The 24,628-nt window shown below is 40.4% G+C and overlaps 1 protein-coding gene across 1 annotated transcript in view; it reads left to right on the top strand.

The window, feature by feature from the left end:
- Window positions 1–4,573: 4,573 nt before the first annotated feature.
- itga3b (integrin, alpha 3b) overlaps window positions 4,574–24,628 on the top strand; it is a 32,455-nt gene continuing 12,400 nt past the window's right edge. Inside the window, exons 1-4 of the mRNA XM_042397931.1 lie at window positions 4,574–4,961; window positions 21,919–22,046; window positions 23,833–23,915; window positions 24,292–24,541. Of these exons, the coding sequence (XP_042253865.1) occupies window positions 4,771–4,961; window positions 21,919–22,046; window positions 23,833–23,915; window positions 24,292–24,541 (652 nt within the window). The 5' untranslated portion in view covers window positions 4,574–4,770. The remainder of the gene's footprint in view (window positions 4,962–21,918; window positions 22,047–23,832; window positions 23,916–24,291; window positions 24,542–24,628) is intronic.

Below are 24,628 nucleotides of genomic sequence, written 5' to 3'. Positions count from 1 at the left end.
CTACACTTAGCACGAACTGGAGACTTGAAAAGCTATGAGACCCTGTGTGGGTCCCAAACCCCTGCTGTATTTCCTTCCTGCCACGCACACAGGCATACAGTCAAAGAAAATGCACATGTGGATGGTGACATACAGCCCCTGCACTTGTGAACATGCACGCACACACATATGTGTATACTGCACACACGCATATAAACCCTCAATCTTCACACCCCCAATCCCAAATGAACATTTGACAGATTTAACAACCAAAAAAAAGGAAGAGGAAATGCCCAGAAACCCAGAGAAGTCATGAAACACAGTTTTTCCATATTAGATATATAGAGCAAACATATGTGATCCAATAGGGGATGTGATAATGGCAATTCCATCCTGTATCTTGAATCCCAAGATTTGTATAAAAATGTGTTTGTAACTCAGGAAAAACAGATACACTGTTGGTTAGGGTATATATAAGATGATTGAAATAACAAAATTGTCTTTACAGTACACTCCCCACATACCAAAAGTGATTGGTAGATAAGCCAGTGTCAGTTGTTTGCCCACTGATGTGGACATTTGTAAGGAGAGAGTGCACAAATGGATGCAATGCTAATATTATTGTGATCATTTGTGGACTGTCATGTTTTTATACTAACTTTAATCTCATTCAGTGGAAGCAGGCGCTGAGAAGAGACCAGTTTATTCAACCAACAGCTTAGCATACAAAACAAATTATTAGATGTTGCTCATGTGTTATTCATAATTTTATTCTAAAATTAGATTTCATCTGTGCCAGACAGTTCAAGTTACAGCAGAAAAATATGGAGTTCATTATCTTTTGTCTCCCCGGGGTGTGCAAACACTCTCTCTCTTCTGCAGTTTAGTACCAAGAAAGGTCTCCACACTCCAATAATATTGCATTGTTATAAAGCTGCATTTTATTTGTGTTACTGTGTGCATTTGCAGCATGTGACTGCATTAATGTGCGTATCTCCCTGTGCTAAATTCCTGGTTTTAGTGGACAGAACTGAGAAGATCATGTTTTATTCCTATGAAAGGTCATCTGAACCCAGCAGGAGTCCTGGATGGAGTTTAAACAGACCACACTGTCTTCCTCCACAGACGATACCACTGCTCAGAACATACTGGCTTCATAGCAACTCCCAGCTCCATGGCAACGGCTGGCTCTGTCATCGCTGCGGAGCGAAGACTCAGTGTGAGAGCGTGCTGTGTTTCATATTCAACAAATGTCCTGCTCTGTATGTTCTGTTCGCCCGTCTAGCTAATGTGGATTAATATTCATAGAATTTCAACACAAGGCTGGCATCTAGTCATTTTGAGGCGACTGATGTTTTTATCTGGTTTATTTTCACACTTACAAGGCTGCACTGTGCAGTTCTCACATCACATCTTCAGTCTAACTCACTGCCTGAAGATTTTACACAAAGCCTATTGAGTGAGTGCAGTAACTAGCCAGGGAGATAAGTGTAATGGGACCATTAAGGAGCATACTGTTGCACTCAGTCTTTACATTTGCTCTGCTCAGGCTACAGCGCTCAGCATAGACAGAAGCCAGTCCATTTCTACTATCGCACATTCACATCAGGAACTCCGCATAGCCTCCCACTCACCCACCATCCCATCAGCCTTCAGCACTATTTCAAAGGATGCCTTGAGAGGACTCTGTGGAGCCATTCAGGATATACGACAAACCACAAAGTAGCAGGAAAGTTGAGCGGGAAGATGTTGTAAGTATGTAGGCTTAACCCTCTCAATATGAGGCACAAAGAAAAAACATAGGAATAATGAGAAGAGGGGGATTTTTCTTCTGGGGCAGTATGGTGATGGGGGAGGATGGTGGTGGGTTTGGTGAGAAAAAAAAAAACAGGAAACTGGGAGATAAATTGCAAATTACATTCCATGTGTGTTGTGTGGGCTAAAGCTGGAGGGTTTCAGATCAGAGGTCTCTGGGGGCAGCAGCAACTGCATTTGGGTCTTTGTCCCCATGGTTCATGTAGGCTGGTGTTGGCTTACAGTTGGGCCAGGGTCAAACTTTACACTTTTAAAGGCTGGGACACATTTTCTCTGCTGTACTGCTGAAAGGGGACTGAAAGTAAACTCACTGCTCTTGTTCAAAAAATTAACAACTATGGTGTACATGTTTGCTGATTTCATCATTACAAGGCAACCGTCGGTGCAATCATGCACCTAATGGTTTTTGTGCCACTAAAGAAGAAATGCAGTTTGTCGGTATCAGCTGTCCAAAGTGATACTTTTCAGATGTCAAAAGGGTGTGTCTCAGACCCAACGGGGTTAAGGATCAGGTATTCTCCGGCCCTTTCACAAGACACATGGGAATCAATCACATTTTTTTTACTTTAATTTATTCTGGGGTGTTTCTCTAGGAGCAATGCTCTCTCCTTAAGGAGATCACACTCGCCCAGTTACACTTTTATAGCTGGAAGCTGCCCAGTACAACCACAGTCTGATCTACCAGCCACTGAGCAGCTCCACTGGAGCAATTGAGGTTAAGGGCCTTGCTCAAGGGCACATGGCACAAAATGCAGGGGGGAAGGTCAGATTTCTCTTCTGTTGTGGTTTGGTTGCTTTAAATTCCTCCGTGCTAATGTCTCTCTCAGGACGTTTGTCTTGTGTGGAGTCAACGCGGTCAAACTGGGTCTTTATTTCCAAGATCTCATGGATCTGTTCAACGTCAGTGCTGTGCTAGATGCATGTCTTGATAAGGCAACAACAGGATGTTGACACTGTATACAATGGCATGTTGTGCACTCACCATTGAAAACTGTTCACTTAGTAGATAATATGAAAATGCAAACACAAAGTTTAAGCCTGGTTTAACTGTGTGTGTGAAAAGGTGTGGGTCATTCCAAATGTACAGGCCAGGTTTGTCAAATTTAGGAACATTTTTTGTTCCCCTTATAGAGTGACAGACAGAGACATGTCCTCCAACAAAGATTATGAGGCAGGTTTGTAACTACAATCTGTGGAATGCATCTTAACCTCCTGAATGCAGTGTTTTTCACTCTTTTGTTACATGCATACTTTCCTGCAATCAAAAGGAATGTTATAAATGGTTTCTATGTTATATCTAGTTATATATGGTTTTACTATTTGACACAGAGCATGCACACAAATAGGGAACTTTGAACAACACAGTTGTCCATATCAAAATAGTAAAATCTGAGCCGAACGTACTAAATACTTAAGGCAATGTTTCTTGAAGTACACAGAAAAGAAACTTTTGCAGGCAGCCTGTGGAATGTGCTCAGTGAACTACAATCTCCATAGGGCCTTATTTCACTGAGAACAGAGGAGAGATTACCTCTGGGTGAGAGAAACTCCTCGAGCGTGAGGAGATGCAGAGTGGGAACTCAGCTCATCAATTAGAGGGGGTCAGCAATGCCAGATTTTAGCCAGGAGTCAGCCAATAAAGCAGACATGATGAAAGATCGCACATTGCTATGGAGATACAAGCAAATGGGGAGGACAAGGAGCTGCAGTTGGTCTCTCGACACCAGGGGTTCCAAAGACAGACAGAAAAAAAAAGGAGTGGGTGCGGAGGGAGGGATTCAAGGAAAGTAAAGGATACTTAAAAAAGCTCTGGCTTGTTCCATGAACTCTCTAAGGGGATTAAGGGTTTAATGAACTGCCTATTGGAGGCCAGGAGTTTGAGCGATAGGCAGTGGAGTAGGGCAGAGAGTGGCTGTCACAAGAGAGCTCATGTGAAGGCGGGCCATGCGTCTATTAGTGGGCTTGGAAGAAGCCTGACCCTCATAATATAGTCCCTCCAACCATCCAAACATCCTGCACTGAGCTAATTCAATTGAGACACTGATAATTTAGTTTAAAATAATTTTTGTGCCTCTTAAATTGGTGATAAGTGCAAAAAAGTTGAGCTTAATATTTCTGATTAACAGAAACACTAATAAAATTTTGTCTGTTGTGATTTTAATATGCTCATAAATGGAAACTATTAAATGTAATTTATCAGTGAGCTCAATTAATTGGGAATACATTTGGATTCAAATCAGAAAGGTGTAGGAAAAGGATTTCAACTTCAATTAAGAATGTCAGGTTTGTGAAATATTGCTGAGGGTAATATTCAAACACAATAAAGTATGAAGATTTCACAAAAGCATACATTAAAAAGACCACAGGTATTGTAGGGACATTATATCCATCAATATAGACCTATAGAGAGAAACTTAATATAGCACAACAAACTGTACATGCTGTTTGGAGAGCAGATAGTCACCTGTTTTTCATTGCACTGGTGACATTTTAATGCATAACAATAAATTCATTGAATCTTTTAATTAAAAGCCACAGCCTAATGTTTTCAGCATGTTGTTCAGAAAAAGTGTTTGTTTTTTTCAACTTGTTGCTCTCCAAGAGACACAACAGTTGTGAAGCAGAATGTTGTGCGTGTGGGGGACAGAAACCGAGACAGGGAGGAAAAGGGAGAGAGAGACAGGGGTTTCACACGGCTAACCACACTACATTGTGTGAATGCACTTGTTTCAAATGGGTGTGGAGGGGAGAGGAAGGAAAGGAGAGCAGGGGAGGGCAGCAGAGAGAAAGAGGCAGAGGCGGGCAAACACCCACACCTAAGCAGTAAGGCTCAGAGTGCGAGGGGAGGACAGGCGGCTCTCGATGGGGAGGTATCTGTGAAGCGCAGCCTACCTGTTGGACCTCATTACGGGAGACTGCCGCTCCGGACCCACGCCGATCGTGGATCTGAGGGAAGGCCACTGCACTTTGTGAGGGATGAACAGCCCAAAAATGTCTCCAAGACTATTGCTCTGCGCTGTGCTGGCTGTGTACCACGGGACGCAAACCTGCAGTGGATTTAATATAGATGAACGCTTTCCTGTGATCAAAGAGGGGAAAACCAAAGGGAGCTTCTTTGGATTCTCAGTAGCAATGCATGAACAGACGGAGGGCTCCAGACAATATCTGTAAGTTGTCATCTGTGCGTGTCCTAGAAAATGCTCCACTTCTGTCTCAATTCAAATTATGTCCGCATTCAAACTACGCACCTGCTTTAGCCCGGTAGGCAGAACTAAAAACTACCATTTTATCTGCCTCATAGAAGCTTACTGTGGCCGTTTCGTGCCTACTGGTGCGCAAACCATGAGACGAAGTCTACAGTATGCTGTGTTTAAAAAAAAACACCTGCCGCCCGTTTATAAACTGAGATTTACGCACTTGTTAAACGAGCCTTTTTCTACACGTAAAGCAGTTCACCTCAAGTAAACCATTGCTGTAAATCTCTGCAGATTTATTTAGTGTACCTCCAGAGCCAGTTATTCCATCAAAAATGTCTCGAACAGGTTTTCTGTGCAGTATTTGTGCTCCTTCTGATAGTAAAAGAAGGTTAAATGCAAATCTTGCAACTGGACGTGCGGAAGTTGTTACCTGGGTCATTATAAAAGAAAGAAAAAAGTGTGTCGTGCATTGCATGTGTGAAAGCAGCCACATAAGAGGTTAAATAAGCATCTGAGCTATTTAAGATGTTGCAGTTTTACGTGGGTTTCTCTTAACTTTCCATACAAATTCTCATTTCGATTTTTTTTTTTTTTTTTTTTTTTTTTGCTTTTTCTGGCTGCATATGTCGTCCAAAACCACCATCAGTCTTTCAATCACTGCTGTGTCACTGCAGCAAACATCCCCCAAACTTGACTCAATCCAGTGATTAAAAAATGCATAAATAATAAGATATGTCGTCATTCCTGTTACATGCTTTGAGAGGAACTTATGTAGCTGGAGGTGAAACAGCTGGGCCAGGTGAACTGTACAGCTTGGTGCTTGTCAGTGCTGTGGAGTTCAGTATACAAGAACATGTGTCTTTTGATGTCAGCATGTGAAATAATAATCATTAATAATGTAGAAAAGGGTATTTCATATCAGTCTAATGGGTTTCCATATTTGTCCTTTTTGTGCATTGTTCCTCCATTATGGGCTGCACAGAAAGCTGCTGCTCTACTTTCGTTCAACCTATCCTTAGGCTATTGCATTCAGCTTAAACAGAAGTGGGTTTGTGTTTCGCAATAAAGGTGTTCATTAGCCTAGAACACTTGTAGGTTGTTATTACCAAGGCATATGTGCTCATGTGGAGTTAACAGTGTTTGGGAGGATTTACATAAAAGTAAACGCTTTTGTTTCAGGAATAATTTATGTTCAAGGACAAGAATGTGTGTGACACATCTTTCCTGTCCTTCCTATATAGCGTCTTTGATGAAAGATCCTCAAACTTTATCATTGTTTAGTGTAGGATTTCCCTTGGCCAATTACAGTGGCCCCCTTCATCCTTCCGCATCCATGATCACACAGTGTGTTCATAACTCGCTGTTATACGTGTCCTCGTTCTGCTTTGAAGAGTAACGCAGGAAGAAAATTGCAAACCAGGGCCCACTTCCTCCGTGTTGTTATCACTGAAGTGAGCCTGAATGTAAGGTTTTATCAGCCTAATCTCTGCCAAGTGGCAGATACATGATCAATGTGCCATCTTGGCCGGATCCCCAAAGGGATGGAGTCAACGTCCACAGACTGCAACCCAAGAAGGGGACCACATGGCAGTGGTAATGAGAATGGAAGTCTGTAGGGACAAGGAGGCTCTGAGAAGACTTATCAGTCTGCTGCAAGCTGAGAGGTTTAAGCAAATTTGTGGTCAGTTCTCATGAGCTGACTGATTTGCAAAAGATCCACTTTTACAATACCTAAAACATGTCAAGGTCAATAAACTCAGCATGAGAAGGGTGAGGTGGTGTGGAGGTTGAAGTCAGGGCAAGCTCTTTTATCTTTTCAATTGGTAATTATGGATGCATTTTAGGACCAAATGCTGCACACATGCCTCTGGACCAGGCTTAAATTTGAATAAATATTAGAGATCACCCTTCTTCCTTCTTAATTAGTTGCATCCTCTTGTGAAAAAACATCAGGTGAAATTAATTGACAGCTATAGTAGAAGTAATAAGAAAATATTTTCAGTACATTTTAAGTTGTCGTCTTAGAGGCTCAACATCAGCAAAGCATTTCAGGGCAGTAAATGACGCTAATTATGTCAGTAACTGAAAACATAGTGGATGTTGGATTTGCTCGATTCGCTCGGCTCAGGATGTGTTTTGATACAACATATTGCTTGTGGTCTAGTTCTGAATTTGACAAAGTGAAAGTTCAGAAAGTCAAAAAGAACTGTGACACTTTGATATGCAGTGTGAATGTGGCCTGTGACTCAAAAGGTGAGTGTTAACCGACCCACCTGCCCACCTGCAATCAGATTGTTTCCCTTTCAGTTTTAAGAAAAAGATTCCCTGCTCATTATGAGTTCTCATTATTGTTTTGGAAAGTGTAATATGTTTATTTCTTCCAATGGTATCTGGTGTTTCACCAGTGTCCTCTCTAACAGCCTAATAATTTTATTTGTGATTCACAGGGCCAACAATATCCACTGAAAACAGTGTTCCAGCCCTGAGAACCTCTGTGATTCTGTAAAAACACTTAAGAATGTGCTGATGGTGTCTCCCATGTTTGAGTTGGGCTGGTTTTACAGTCCTGTCTGTTTCCTCTGTGTTGTCTGGTTTGTTTTGTGGCCCCAGATCTGTCTCACTTCACCACAGGACTGTTGGTTGCATTTTTCCTTCTTATTGGAGGCAGCTTGAGTGTGAATATTTGAAAAATGCAAGCATATAAAACCAGTCGTGACATGTATAACGATTAAAGTGGGCATTCTTTGTGCATGCATGAGTCAGACAGAGTCCAAGATATAAGTCAAGACAGAGGGTTTCCACTCCCAGTTCTGCAATAAAGATTTTTCCTTAACTTCTTAAGATGCAGCTCATTATCCAATTAGTCTGAATCTAGCAGTGTATCTTGGCTCAGCTGAAGCAATTTAAAAATGTATTTTGAATTTAGGGGTGGGGGATTGTGACCAATTAGTAGACTTATATTGCTTGTTGCTGGGGAAGGGCTGCACCTGAATAATCTAAAAGCTACCTGAGGCCAATTTGTCCACTCCCCCCTTTGAGAGCTGTTTTGTTCTCTGTTGTAGCAGGGAGGAGGGACTGGGCAGTCAGCTGGCCACCTATTGGCTCTTCCAGTCCCTTGACCCCATGGTATGCCTGGAATGTATTACCCTTCTCTGCACAGTCACAACCTGCCAGGTTTCAGGTTGAGACAAGACAGGAGTGAGAATGGTGATCTGTGGACTATTTAAGAACACAGAGAAAAATTTAAAATCATTCCCTTCTCCAGCAGACAAGGATTCCTTCATTTTACAGTCGAGACCCTCTGTGACCTGAGAAGAAGAATTTAATTCCTCTGACTGATGAATATTTAATCAGAGTTGAAGTGCCTTTGCCTTTTCCAGCTCATCTCTGTCTGACTGCAGCAGCCTGAGGCCATGAAAGTCAGCCATTTAATTTGACGGGGGCTTCCCCTATCTGCTGTGAGGTGCAGATTAGACAGGTCGATCTGCTGTAAGGTTTATAGGCGCAAACAGTCTGATGTTCAGTTCGAACATGTACACGAACATGTTTTGCTTTTCTTCAAACCTCCCGCAGTTTGACAGGATTAAACATTTAATTTTTTTTTTTTTTCTTTTGCAAAGTTAAAGGGTAGGTTCACAATTTTTCAAGTCTGTCTGAAAGCAACAGTCAGGTGCCCAAATGAACACTGAAACAGGGTTTGCTTGCTGCAATCATCCCTACATGTTCATACTGACCGTTTGAAGATCCCCTTGAAATTACAATGTAAGTGACAAAGTGACACAGCCCTCGTTTTGAGCAAAAATGTACTTAAAAGTTTATCTTAAGATAATATGAAGCTTCAGCCGCCTGAGTTAGTCAATAAATTGGATATCTTCCACAGTGTTTTCCTGTTCAGCTGTTCAGTTTTCCTGTTGCAGTGGAATGAACAACAAAAAGAGAAGAGAATTAGGCACTAAAAAGACACCTTGAAACTTGTTATAAAATGTTGACTTTATATGACTCATTTGGATGACTCATATTATCTTCCAATAAACTTTTAAATACATTTTTGCATGTATGGAGGGATGTGGATTTTGTCCCCCATCACCTACATTGAAAGTGCATTATGAAGGGATCTCTTAATGAACAGGAGGAATGATTACAGCAAGAAAAACATGTGTCAGTGTTCATTTGGGCTCCTGACTGTTGTTTTAGGACAGACAGAAAAATAGTGAATCTATCCTTTAATGTAACACAGCAGGTGAGGATGCTGTTTGGTACAGAGTCTTTTGAATAGTCATCTTCTAGTATTAAATTTCAGTTTTAGTTAGTTGGATATTTTGCTGCTTTAGTGTGGTAGTGATCTGCTTGAATCTCAGTTACAATGGATTCCTATGGCATTCATGTGCAAGAACATTATTGTGTCTGTGAGCAGTACTGTGACGGAACATACACAGCGTAGACAACACATGAGGACTGCACCGCTGTTTGTGTTGCTGCTTTCAACACACAGCGACTAAGTTTAATACTCAAAAGGTAGAGTATCACATTAACTGAATGACCTAATGTGTTATATGCCGTGCCGTAGCACAGGCTAATGTAAATGATGCAGGTGGGTATGTGTAACTTGGCGGTGGTCCAACATTCCTCATCATACTTTAGAAATGCTAGTGGTCTCTGTCTCTGCAGTAGGCCTATCAGAGCTCTACTGTCATGCCACAGTGAAACACTTTCAGATAACAATCCTGTGTTGTTCATTAGACCCTCATATATGTATACAAGGAGAGCCAGCCGGAAGTTACTGATGTGTCCCTTTGAAAAGAAAGTTTTCCCTATGTCACTCATGCAGCTCTGTCTCCCCAGAGATGCTGAAAATGCTGAAAAGCATCAAATGTGAAAAATCTTTTTGTCTTTCATCACCAATGCTTACTCTTTTGCCAAGCTCCATGGAATACTGTATATTTAAAGGATAATGCTGGCAACAAGTCTCATGTCAAACCAACAATGAATTGATCCTACTTATGAGTATTGTGTGTGTAGCCAAAGTCTAATATCTCTTATTCCTCTTCGCTGTCGTCCTCTATTGCTGTCCAAAAACTATTAAAAACACATCAGTGAGCAGTTGCACTGGGTGACATGCTCCTTTGCCACAAAGAATTTATAAATAGCAAGCTGAAAGAAAATTTAGAGGCCACTGTTAACAAGTGTAGGTTAGAATCGGATCGGATTGAGGCATTACAAAAAGTTTTATGACACTCCCTTCTAATTTATTGTAATCCAAGCCGACCCACTGCACCTGTAAACGTTGGTGCAAGTGCAAGTTTGTCCATAGTGACTGGCCCTAATCTCCATGGTATTTATTGCCTGTGTCCAATCAGTTGGTAATGGCATGAGTTGCATTTTGTGTAGGAGCCGAATGAATGACGGCTTCTAATAACATGTTGAAATGGATCCCAGCGGGACCTTGGGCCTCCTGCTAATCTCCACAGAGGAGATTCTCTCTGGTGGGGCTTTCATTGGAAATACCTGCAGTGAAGACTGTTTCTATCCCTAACAAAACTGTAAGAGATCCCTTTTTTCTCCTGTGGTTGTACAAATGCACTGAAACAGCATGGAAATGAAGCTCCTGTAGCTGGTCTCTGGGCTAATGATGGCTGCCTGTGGCTAGAAAAACTATATGCTTCAATACCTTTCGTGCCATTTTTCATCTTTGAAGGGGAAATGATCCTGAAGTATTGGTTTACAACTGGTATGTGTGTGTGGAAGTCAATGTATGTGGTGATTTGGGGTATGTGCTTAACAACACCTACCCCTGTAACAGTATATTATATAGTTTATTGATAAATGACAAAAAGTAAAATTCATACATCATTCATAGATGAAGACAAAATATCTGTCCCAGTGGTCTTTACTGGAGGTTTTCCAGGCCACAACAGGTCAGAACAGATGTTTCATGCACACACCTGTGCTGCTTTTTTGTAAGCTGAGTAATATTTCAGTAACTTGGCACTAACCAGACATGCTAACATTGTTGCTGTCAGCACCATTGTAACTGTGAGGTCGTCCATCTGTAATCCCCCCACCACTATTCCATCCTCAACATACAGCAGGGGTCAAAATGTTAATGGAAATACTGTTATTGATACTGCAAGACTCTTGTGAGTTCTGCTATGTCTGCATGGTATGAGTCTGTGGCATGGATGTGAACTGGTGTGGTGTTGGGGTCGGGGTCACTGAGAAACATGTGTCCAGGCTCAGTCCAGCTGTGTGTGTGTGTGTGTGTGTGTATTTCTGTTTGTATGCGTACCTTTATGTTTATTTCTCCCTGCCAGTTTGCTAGATAGCATGTTTGTATGTGTTTTATCATGTGTTGGAGTGCTGCGCTGTCCGCTTTTGCAGCAGTTGGGGAGCCGCGGTCACCCCCTGACATCATTCATCTAACAACAGCAGACACTGGGTGGGCATAGTTAGCAGAGCAACCTACAGACATAAGCCAAAATAACATTGTCCTTGTCAGACATGGTTTTACTTGTTGCTAATGAAAAGTGAGTTAGTTTATTATCAGGGGATGACCTGCCATGTTTAATTTGTCACACAGGGTCTAAATGAGTTTGCTCTCCTGTTACTGTTTCACCAATGGCAGATGGTGGTCTTCAAACAGGATGTTTGTCCAGCTGAGATAACCTGTCAGACTGGTGCGTGTGTGTATGTCTGTGAGGAACACAGGTGCCGACTGATTTTATATCATCAGACACTATTTGATTGTCCTGCACCATTTCCTCTTTTGATCAACGTTGTATATACATGGAATTTCATTTCAGTCAAATGTTTCCCCCTCGTGGTTAAATTTCCATTAATGGCAATTACGTCTGTGTTTCATATCCACTTTTGTTCATGCCGCTATGTGTCATGCTTCTTTATTCTGTTTAAAGCAGCTACAGTGTGAAAATCTTACATGACCAAAAGCAGCCTCAGAAGACTTGACCCAGGTGAGAGGTCAAACAAGCTCACTTGCTCTTAGCTCTGAACTTCAGAGGCATACAGTGAGCTCAGTGAAACACACCTGAAAAACTCACTGAAAAAAACACTTTAAGGCTTTCAGAAACAGGATTGATTTAAAAAAAGAGATGAAAATGTAGAAGCAGTCTAGTGGACTGCTGTTTTTGTGAGAATACAGTTTAAGCACAAACTCAGTGTGCACATTGTTCAATAGGTGCGCCCACAGTTCACCACTAACTTCCTTCACTATGAGCTCATTTTGGTTTGTTAATAATTTACCCTCTTCGACAGTTATACTGAGGAAGTTGTCTTTATTAAATATAGCATTATATTGGGGTCTCTTTCCTGTTGTAGGACTGTAAGTCGAGAGTGTAGATCATTTCATGTGCTGCTGCTGGTTGTAAAAATTCATTTTTTTGTGGTTGGATTTTGTTGTTCGGGCTGTACAATAATTCCATGTTATTGTTTATCAACTTTCATTGAAATCATATTGTGGTGAAGATATTATCGTGTAATCATCCTAAACATTTCGTTTTTCCAAATCTGTATGTAAAACCATGCAAATTTTGTTCTTGTTTGACATGAATGAAAAGTTTGGTTTCATGTAATGCATAAAAGTGGAACACAGTTAAATTTGATCATTTTATTTATATGATTTTCACATACTGTATATTTGCCATATGTCATGATACATATCAGAGGTGCAACAATTTGTTGATTAATCGATTAGTTGATTATCATTTAATCACCACCAATTAATCACCAACTATTTTGATAGCAGATTGTTTTGAGTAATTTTTTAAGAAGAAAATATCCAAATTTTCTGATTCCAGCTTCTCAAGTGTGAATATTTTCTGGTTTCTTTAGTCCTCTATGATAGTAAACTGAATATCTTTGGGTTGTGGACTGTCGGTCTGAACAAAACAAGACATTTGAGGATGTCATCTTGAACCCTGGGAAACAGTGATTAACATTTTTCACCATTGTCTTACATTTTATGGACCAAACAACTAATCAATTAATCAAGAAAATAATCAACAGATTAATTGATAATGAAGATTGTTAGATGCAGTGCTAATATATATTAGTATTGGAAAATATCCTTATTAATATTATGACAATGATTCACACCATATTGCCCAGCCCTTAGAAAATTAGAAAGTCTTGAGTAGCACAGGTGCTCTGGATGCAGGTCTATGTGACCAGTTCTACTTGTGGCAGGTTGATCTATCACTGTTTGTCCAGAGTTGATTCAGTGTTGAATAGTGTAATAGCAACGTGCGTGTTCACACCCACCTACTGCTTTGTGGAGGTGTTTCCTGAAAGTACAAAGAACTGGATTTATTCAACCACTATTGTAATACAGTGAAAGCACTGTGGGTGCAAAACAGTTACAGAAAGAAACAAAGGCACTCACAACATGACCTTATGTTGCCTTACCGTCAGCACAGCAATAGCAGACCACACTGTATCAACCATCGTCTCCTTTTTCAGTAAAGTCATTACATCATTATAAGAGCATAAAAAGATCTCATCCCTGGTCTCGTCTTGTCCTCATGCTTAATTCAATCTGCAAATTGAGTCGCAATCCATTCAATATTATCTCCATTTATTTGCTTAGTGGGTCTAAGTGGCGATGTTTCCCTGGAATCAATATGAGTGGCCTGTATTGCAATAGCTTAATACCATCCTGAAAAAATATTGAGGATGTAGTAAAAGTGTGTGTATTTGTTTATCTGTGTGTGTCAGTTAAATGGATTTAGGATTAGGGGTGAGGATTAATAGCATTTTGTGCGCCTGTTCTTTGCCTGTACTTGTTTGGTAATATGGTGACCCGTCATGTGGTGCAGTGAGAGGAGATGTGCGTATGAGGAGTGTCAATGGAAACCACCATGTTTGACTGTGTTTTGTGTTGTCTTCGACCCGGTCAAGTGTATTGTCCTGTAACATATCACCATCTCCAGAATTGCAGTTCCTTTTATGTTTTGCTCATTTGTTTCACTTTTATTCCTCAACAAGCAGACATATCTTCAACCTCACGAACATACTGTACATCATCCACAACAGCTTGGCCATATAAATGCCTCCCCTTTCAACTGATTGATTCCCTGTACAGCCTTTTAAAGGCAGTAGGTGTACATTCTGTCTTTAATTTTAGCGGTGCACTTTGTCAAAATGTGAACACATTCTCCACTTCCATTTGTTACCTTGATTAAATCCTGAACAGTTATATCGCAGTTACATTGCAGTATTTTAAGTCTCCATTTTATTGCTGTTAAAATCACAAAGAGTGTTTGGTGACATCATTGGGACACATTGGACACACACAGTTCAGCCATTTCTATGAAAAATTTTAAAACCTTTATCTCTTTTTCACATTAGTGAACCTGCTCGGGATTGTCCTTTTCCATCAAACCTCTCTGTGTATCCTCATCCAACAACACCTTGTTACCAGGGGCAACAGCTACATGCATCTACTTGTTTCCAATGGGTTTGCCTAAACTATAGCCTGAAGCATCACCTTTTTAATTGCAGAAGCGGTAGACCTGTTCTACATGATGCCCTGATGACTCAAGGCTGTTTGTATAACTTTGCTGGTTATAATTCATGGTGTTGTGACTGAAAACAAGCATTTGTTGCTCTAAAAGTTCAAGCCCCATGCCTTGATTCTTAAAATTATCATCCATAATATTTGTATACCGTTCCATATAGTATTATAGAAGTGGTGAAGCTGGTAGAAAGATTGCAATAGTGTAATCCCACTTCAAGATCTGGGCGTATTCTTGGGCCCAGACCAGAATTTTCACTGACGCATCAAAAGTGGCAAATTTTAGTTTGGTATTTTGAAAAAGTGTACATCTCTAGATGATATTTCACCATGATAACCCTTCCCAAGCGGTAGCAGACTTCCACCTCTTTCATTCACTTATTTAATACATATACCAGTAATCATCATCACATTATACTGTCATACTAATAGCCATTCTCGAGTATTCATATTCTGATTATTCATCACCATCGTCATTACTATCATCATAGTCAACCAGTTTCACAATAACTTCTATATCCTCCTCCAAGGACAGCCATCTGTGCTGGGGGTCCCTGCATCCAGTCTAACATTAGCATACTTGTAAGAATAAGGTATTTCTCATCCATTTTAATGAGGAGCCCAAATGTCTGGAAATTACCTCTTCATACTCTTCTACTATTTTATTGACATTGTCTGTTGAAAGAGTATAGACAAAATCCTAAACCATGGTTAACGAAGGGTTTAGAAAAAGCTTGTAAAAAGAAAAATGGGCTCTATAGGGAATTTATCAAGCATCAAACAAAGGAGAAGGAGGACAAGTACAAAAAATATAAAAAACAGACTGACATTTATTATGAGATCACAACAAAAAGACTATTATGATCAGTTGTTGCAAAAACATAAAAATAATATTAAGGCTACCTGGAGTAGGCTTACTGACATGGTCAAAAAATGTAGTAAAAAGGATTTTCCAACATATTTTGTAATAAAAAAAGACAATTCAGTTATTGAAAATGTAAAGGAAACTGTTAATGGGTTGAATGATTTTGTTGTTAATGTAGGCAAAGGAAATTAACCTTCGTAACGCAACAACAATTCAATGTTCCTTGGTGGAGTTTGTGAGAGTGATGTGTTAGAAGTTGTCAGAAAGTTTAAGAATAAAAAATCCACTGACACTATTGTAAGAAGTAATTGACTGTGTCCTCAAGCTGTTTACTTATATATCTAATAAATCCTTTTTAACAGGTATTTTTCCCAATAAAATGAAAATGGCTAAGATGATTCCAATATTCAAAAACATTGGAAATACTTTTTCGAGTTAGGACTAAAAGCCTTCCTGTTTGTATTCAACATTTTTTTAAATCAAGAGAAGGAAATTATAATTTAAGAGAGTTTTTATCTTTGAAACATGTAAAGTAAGAACTAATATAAAATACAGATTTGTTTCAGTTGTTGGAGTCAAAGTATGGAAGGGTCTTAGTGACGAGTTGAAATTGTGTAACCCTCTGCCTTAAAAGATTTAGGATTACAATTTAGAGTAAATTTTCTTCTTTTCTTTCTTTTGTACTGCTGATATTCTAGGTTATTTTATGGATTGTATAGGATACGCAAAAATAAGCCTTGGGCTTCAGCCTATTCCAGTCATTGATTGTGTGAATTTTATTTTGTGAAATGGATTGGTGTAAACATGTATGATGACAAATTGTTAAGTTTTGTTCCTTATAACGTATGACCGAAATGAACTATTCATTCATTCATTATTAGAGCAAGATAGTGAACATTATTTATTGTATTTATTTTAAGCATACCCCTGTCACCAGTTGTCCATCCATGTCCTTTTGGCTGTGCTATGTTTGGCTATGACCAGGCAGTGCCTCCAGACTGCTGCCTGGTAATTGGCACGCTGTATATGCAGGTGTAAGAAGTCCCATCCCAAGACGTTCCCAGAGATTTAAAAGACTCTTGCATTGTCCTGTTTCCTTTGATAAGTTTGAGAGCGCTGAGTTTGCCTCATCCTGCAAAAAGATTTACAGTATCTTTATATGCAGGTGTAAGTAGTCCCATCCCAGGATGTTCCCAGGGACTTGAAAGACTCTTGGATTGTCCTGTTTCCTTTGATAAGTTTGAGAGCGCTGAGTTTTCCTCATCCTGCAGAAACACTTAAACACCTACAAGAGCATCGCATAGGTCATAGGAGCTGAGCAGGGTTGCTGATGTTGATGCACCTTGTCCAATTCTGAGTGCCACATTTCTGATACAGGTTATCTTCTTACAGTATCCGAGATAAAGGATCATGACATCCGTATCCTCACTCACAATAACTGTGGTTTGATAGCCACTCTGGTATGATTGCATGTAGGAGCATATGGGTATCTGCCGCCACATGGGAAGATTTCAGCTCTTCAACAACATTCCAGTCTTTTCTGCTCAGACAATAGCCTGTCTCTCCACAATGAATGTTATCAAGGCTGTTTTGCTGTCTGTATTACTTAACAACTTTCTCCACTGCACAATATTGTGTTCCAGGGAAATGTTCTTCCATTGAGTTCTACTTACTTAACCACAACAGCATCTCTTAGTCTGTTTTCCAGTACACATCGAACACCACATCTATCCGCTTACTGTTTCCTCCTTCATGCAACGCTAGATTCAGCTCAGAACCAGCAATCTCTCCAAAAGTCTTGCCACCACCTTTCAGTTTCTGAACAAGGCTCATTCCATCAATGATGCATGCAGGGTGTTCTCCAATATCTCCAACTGCTGATGCTGATTTCTCTAACTCTCTTGCAAGGGCAGCCTTGTTAGTTTTCCACAATGAGCCATTAGGATTTAAGAGTGCCCAAGGCCATGGACCAAATGGATGAGCCAGGACATCTTTAATGTGAAGATCTCTACTTTGCCCAGTTGGTTACAATCTACAACCTCACTGCTAGATGCCACAAAACTCTACACACTGGTCCTTTAATGCTCAGTTGTGAACCCCCCACCCCCCCAAAAAAACGCTATGTTGCTGAAAAAAATACTCATAGAACCTGTTTATATTCTTTATATATATGTTATATTCTATGCGTGTGTAATTTTATATGTGATTCAATTAATTATTACATGTATTGGTACGTAAGATCTTGCCAATAGACTGCACACAAACCTAATGTGCAGATACTGTAGGGCGATAATGGCAAAAACAATTATTGTCCCAAAAGATTAGTAAAGCTACTCATTTGAAATGGTTATCATGTCTCAAAGTACTTATATGGGCCCTACAAACAAACTGGGACCAAAGAGATTTTGCCACCTTGGTGGTACCAAATTCTGGCCTAGCCCATGGACATGCTTGGGTTACATGCTTTACTAGTACTTCTTGTGTTACACATCGTGTATATTCAGTGGTTCCAAAAGGAGTTTTATGCCTGATTGATAAAAACAGGCCCTGAGTTTCTCTAACATTTTTCTTTTTCTATGACTTGGGGACTACAGCTGCACCTTGTGACAAACAGGTTACTAAGCCTTATCTGGACAGGTGATCCATCACTTGTGTAAGGCTGACACACTCAGTCACACTTGCAGCTAATACTTGAGCATACACTCTAGAAAATACACAGTCAATAAAAAGCTAGAAACAAAAAGTTGCCTCTTTTGCTCTTTATCTTACTCTTATTTCCTTTTTCCATCTTGGTCTCTTTGTTAGCCACATTCTCTCACGTACCCAATTTAAATATTTACCCCTCCTGACATTTAAGGCATGGGCCAGCAGGGTGAAAAGTTGTGTGCCAGTAGTAGACGTACGTCAGGTGTCTCATTGCAGTCCTGTTCAGACTGGGCCCAGATGAAGATGAATTTACTGTAAATGAGGCAGCATTATGCTTCCCTGTAAACACAACTGACTCACCTTGCACATTGTCTCTTCTTGTTAATTTGACAAAAGCCTGTGAGATGGAAAGAAAATGTCATCCAAAAGGGTTTTGTCATATTTAATTACGTTGGTTTTCCAGGTTTCAGTGCGGTTGATTTTATTATGTGTCAGGAGTACTCAGGTTAGATTAATTAACTACAATGTAACTACAAGTGTTGCGGTAATTGTCTTATAGACAGATATCTGTTTATCAAATTGACAAGACCTTGTAGTGTTTTCTCTTTTTTTTTCAATCAGCCTTTTTGCCCCCTTGCTTCTCTCTGGATTTCCCCAATTCCCTTCTATCACTCACCCACTTTTTCTAAACCTCTGACCGCTCCTTTAGTCATAGTTCAGTCAGACACCTGGGCGGGCAGTGTTGGTTAAGATGATAAGTTGATCTCTGTTTGTTTATCTAAACATCACTGATATGAATATACAGTAGTTTATCAAACTCCATTCCTGTAAGAGTTTCTTACTCTAGATGTCAAGAATGCAGCCACGCTCACCTTACCTGGGTGTGTTAACCACAGTAAATGTTAGTAATAGCCAGCCGCTCAGATCACTTCTTTGGCAGAAGGGGCAAATTTCAACATGTCCTCAGAGTAGGAATGCAGCTGCTGGCTGCCCCCCACAACCCCTCCCCACCTTCCCAATCCCTCCCCTGAGCCTTTGACAGCCTGTTTATGAGGAGGTGATGAGCAGGAAGGGAGATAGGAGGAGAGTGCACATTGTTGTAGTTGCAACAGGACAGGATATGAGGTGTGTTGTCACGGCTGAGTCAATACCTTGTAACGACAAGTTTTGGTGATGTGTGTGTGGGTGAGGAAGGCTGAAGAAAAACTGACATTTGGAGAAAGTTGGTTTTCATGTGTATGATCTAGCTGGCTTGCCTTGCATATGTGAAGTGGAATCTTTCAGTCATTATGATAGCGAGGAGAGTTTATGTTAGGGGTCCTAATTTAATAAAGTACAGTATTACCTTTGGAAGTTACAACATGAAAAGGCTGAAAATAGAACTGCTGACTTTGAAAACTGTGTCTTCACTGTTTGTGAAAGCTGATGGCGTCAATCCACAGTGTTGAATTTCCACAACAAACACAGGTGACCCACGTGTCTCTTCTGAGACAGTCAAACGACAGTGATTATGTTTATGAGACTAGATGACGCTAGATCAGATCTTTTTGTCTGGTTTGCTGCAACAAGCAGCCAGCCAATGTGGAGCACATGTGATTAGAGCTGGACTCTGTGTACCAGTTCCTCATAATTTTTTCCTCGGTGCGAGCAAAGTTCACACACTGTTTCATAACAGTCTTGCTTATTCCCTGGTTTGACCCCTTTCTTTCTTGCTCTCTCTAAATGATTTATATAATCTCCCATAATGAAGCTTGGTTTTCCCACAAGAACGGCTAACCTTGTAAGTCAGTATTTTGGGCCCTAACAGCTGAAAAACACTTTGGGTGTCCGTGACTTCTGATTTAATGGCCATGGAAGGTCTGTAGAAAGGCAAGCCACTTATGCAGACATATACCATGTACGGTATATACACTCACCCACTTGCTCATGTGGTCAACACTTTCATAGTATGAGCACACACGTACACTCATAATGTAGATCACAAAATGGGCCCCCACACACTCACAGTGGGACTCTGTGGCCCTGATTCTCCACATATCTGTCAGTCCCAGTAACGTCTACAAACCTCTGTGGAATCTCAGATGCTGTCTGCATTACTGAATGATTACCTGAACCAAGGCCTCTTCTTCCCAGTCTACTGGAAACTGCCGGCCCTGAGAGGCCATCTTGGCCATCTGGTAGCAGAAAGAAGGGATAATTGTACCTTTCTGTTTCAAATGATGCACACATGGCTGCAGGATGTCTGTTTTTCATGCATCAGCGGAAAATATTCGGTGCAATGCTTGCTGCTGGTATATTTAACTCTTAAAAAGCAGAAGATAATGGTATTTCCCTCTCATATAGTCGCGAACCAAATTACTTCTCAACCTGGCTGATTGAAGTAGAGACAAGAAAAGGATAAAATATCTGCCACAGCACCTGAGATTAGAAATATTGTCATCTCCCACATGGTCAAGTTTCAAATTGGTAATGGGGTAATTCGATACAAGATCAGCGGCCAAACCAAACTCACATGACTGATTTTCATGCAAACTTCCGAGTCTGTTCGTGTTCAGGTGACACATCAAAGGGAAAATATTTTGTCTGGCTTCTTGAGATGTTCTCATGATTAGATTGCAAGTGTGTATGGGGGCATTTTGTCTATGGAAGGGTCTAAAAATACAGACACCGTGGTGGAGTGATAGAGCCTGGTACACAGTCTCACTGTGATTGAATGAATGAAAACCCACCACATAACCTGTGAGTAATGCGTTAGCAGGTTAACAAATGACATTATCTTGCTAAATCTGTTGAATATTTCATCCGTCCGTCAGGTTTTACCTCTAACAAGAAATGATCTATACTCAAGTTGGAACAATGTAGGGTTGACTCATGACAGACATTTTGATTCAAAGGTACAATGACCTAACTGTAAAGGAGAATTTTTCATGTCTACACCCATTATCTGTATTTATTCATTCTTATCAGTGCGTGTAAGGGACGTTGCACCCCACAGTTAATATGCCCACAAGCTTGACTAACAGCTTGACTCACCACTTTCTATTGTTCACCACTGCCAATAACATATCAGCAACCAACCAGCAATGCTTGAACTTTCTCAGAGTGCTTGAATGAAAATAATGACATGCTTTAAATCTGCACTTTGACTACTCGACTATATGCATTTGTTTCCAGACATAGTACAGCAGGCCCTGTGTCACACACACTGTAAACAAGATTGTCTGCACTTTCCTCCTACAAAGTGGAGTTAATAAATCTTGTGCTGACAGTAAATAGTGCGTCCCAGCACAGAGGAGTAATCCCTCTACTTCAAAGTTGTGTGGTGTGTTAAAAGGTGCTGATGTAGGGAGTGTCTGGGTGAGTGGACAAAAAGATCACATCCATCACCAAGAAACTAGTTTGTGTCTGTGTGTGTGGTGCCCAGACTTGTCACGGGTCATGCTCTGACTGCTCCTCTCTTTCCACTTTTAATTTACAAGTCACATGAACTAGCTCACTCTGTGTGTGTGTGTGTGTGTGTGTGTGTGTGTGTGTGTGTGTGTGTGTGTGTGTGTGTGTGTGTGTCTTTCTGTCTATATAAACTGAATACATATTCAGTGTCTCAGGTGTCACCCTTAATAATTCATGTACTTTATTCGGGCAAAGTGTCATACTGCTAAAAGCTGGGTGGAAGATTGAAGAAAGATGCTCATTCAAATATACTACAACTCAAACTTGTAGGATTTTTTCTTTGTTTAGACTAGCAGGATTATCTGTGAAGTAGTCTAGCTTCTTCTTGTTGCTGCTGCTGTCACTACATTGTATTATCTAACACCATGACAAGGCTCTGATATAATCTAATAAACTCTATCTGTCTCTCCCTGTTTTCCTGTGTGTGTGTGTGTCTCCAGCCTTATAGCAGGAGCACCCAAAGAGAAAGCCATATCACTACAAAATGTCAATGAAACAGGAGCTGTCTACTCCTGTCCCATTACCATGGACACCAATGATTGCTCCAGAATGGACCTGGTCAGCTCAAGTGAGTGAGCCACACAGTAAAGCCAATTGATGCACCTGAGCAGACTCCAAGAGGAGGGAGAGCGAGAGAGGAATTATCATTGATGTGAAAACAAGTTTCTACAGCTTCCATGAGGCTGTTCTAATGTCGCACTCAAGTCATATATGGATGGTAGAGATGGGAAGCCCATCTTAACGACTTCTGACTAGTCAAGAAGGTTGTATAATAACTGAGTTGGTTGTGGGAAGGTTTAAAATACTGTGTATTGACATTTTTAAGAAATTTTATAATTATGATAACTCAGATATGACAAGAATGTGGCATTAGGCACAGCTGTGAGCTTTGAGCTAAATGCTAATATCAGCATGTTAACATGCTCACAATGACAACGCCAACATGCTCATGCTTAGTGGGTGTAATGTTTACCATATTCACCATCTTATTCTAGCGTATACAGCTGAGGCTGTTAGGAATGTCTTAGTTGTGCCAGTAGTTGGTCATAAATCAAAGTATTGGACCAATTAAAATTGTGACCTGATATTGCCACTATTGCCATATTACCATATTATTGAAGTTATTGTAATTCATCTCAAGGGAGATATCAATATCTGTACAAAATCTGAAGGCAGTCTATCCAATAGTTCTTGAGATATTTTAGTCTGGGCCAAAGTGGTGGAACAACCAACATTGCCATTGTTGTTAGCATAGCTAAAAAGCAATCTAGAAATAGTAATTAAAGGGGTGTTCGAGTGATTTAGAATTGCACTTCCATAAAGCTGATAAATAAAAACCGGTCAAAATTGAAGCAACAGAAGCTGAGAAATCCTTTCTGGATATAAAGTTCCAAAAACACTGGATCCTTCTTTCCCATAATAAACCCCCCAGCCAGGTTAACATGTCTTTCAAACTCCATTCCCCAAGTTCGTAATGGTTTTATGTTAAACATTTATAGTCCCCAACCCACAATAAAACTGATGACATCATCAGGGTTGTGTGTGTGACTAGAAAACTGACCTTTTAGTGTAAAAGGAATGGAGTTCCCCTTTAACACATACAGGTACCGTGGAGGATTTCCCTGATTGCAGAGCAAGGAGCTGAAACCATAAAATTCTTGCAAATGAGCTTCCACTTTCTTCACTAAGGACAGAGCGAGTGTGTCAAACAATCGCAAAGCTTAATCTTTGTCATGTTCCATAGCATGCACAGTCATTTGCTGCACCTACATGATGAGCTCCAGGGTACGAAATCTCTGAAAGGCATCCTCTTTTAATTGAGGGTTATTAACTGATAGACTTACACTGTACTACCTGAAGGTGAATCGGCCCCCTGGAGGCTAAAAGTAAAAACTATAATGAAAGGATTCCTCGTCACATACAATGTTGAGGTCGGAGTTGCTGCAGTCACAGCGCATTTTTGTGGTTAATATTTGTCAGGGCATGATCCAGGCTGAATGAAACTTTACTGTTCAGGTTGGTTTTCCTGTGACTGTGATCACCATAATCATGGTGGATGTTTCTTTTAATATAATGGATGGTCTGACAAGATGCTGATTGGATTAGTTAAAATATGACACTGAAATTTTGACATTAAAACTGATTGATCCCTAAATGAAATTCCAAACATTTTAATATTCTGGATGTTAAACTGTATTTTGTACACTGTATTTCCATGTTGACAGATTAATAGAATTAAAACTCCACACTATTCAGCACAGCACATTCACAAAGCACATTTACTGTTATTAGCTTTCAGTCAACCTTTTAATGTAACTTCCACACCTGACCCAACCTATCTGACACATCCACAGCAAATCCATCAGAGATGGTGGAGGGCATGTGGCTGGGTGTGACCGTGGCCAGCCAGAGAAACCAGCCAGGGGGACGCGTGCTGGTGAGATGACACCCTGTTTTACTGTATTATTCAATGTCACAAATGACATATTAAGTGCACAGCAACATTTACTGTAGCATTTAGGGGATGCAGGGTGCGATGACACCCTGTTTATACCATAATGTAGCATCACGGATGACAGCTGCAGCATACAGCCACCGGATGTTACACTCAACAAACACACCCACAAGACATAATGACACATGCAGGTAGAAAATGCCATGTAGAGTCATACTGAAATCATGTGCATGAGTAAGGAGTTATATTTTCCAGAGGGAATTTTTTTGTCCTTTTGATATGAATTCTGCTGGATATTTTCATTTTTTGCTACACTGGATGCAGAAGAAATTAAGACATTCTCTCCTCTTGTGTCCAGGCATGTGGACATCGTTATGTAAAGATCATCCAAGGCGGCACAGAGGAGCAGCGTCGGATGATAGGAAAATGTTATGTAAGGAGTAATGACTTGACCTATGACCCCAACGATGACTGGCAGACATACAGTTATGAGGTCTGTAACCCCAACTTCGACATGGAGCTTGAGGGCATGTGCAACATGGGCATCTCAGCCGGCATGACAGACACTGATGTCTACATCGGCGCCACTGGCAGCTACCTGTGGCAAGGTTGGCACTGAAGAGTTAACGCCAAAAAGAGGGTGTTTTGTTACTTAACATTGAAATAATAGGCAGGTTTCGCAGACAGGGATTAAA

This window comes from Thunnus maccoyii, chromosome 20 (genome assembly GCF_910596095.1).
Source record: "Thunnus maccoyii chromosome 20, fThuMac1.1, whole genome shotgun sequence".
In the NCBI taxonomy this organism is placed as follows: domain Eukaryota; kingdom Metazoa; phylum Chordata; class Actinopteri; order Scombriformes; family Scombridae; genus Thunnus; species Thunnus maccoyii.
The sequence above is the reverse complement of the archived record's forward strand: the minus strand, read 5'-3'. Positions and strand labels throughout refer to the sequence as shown.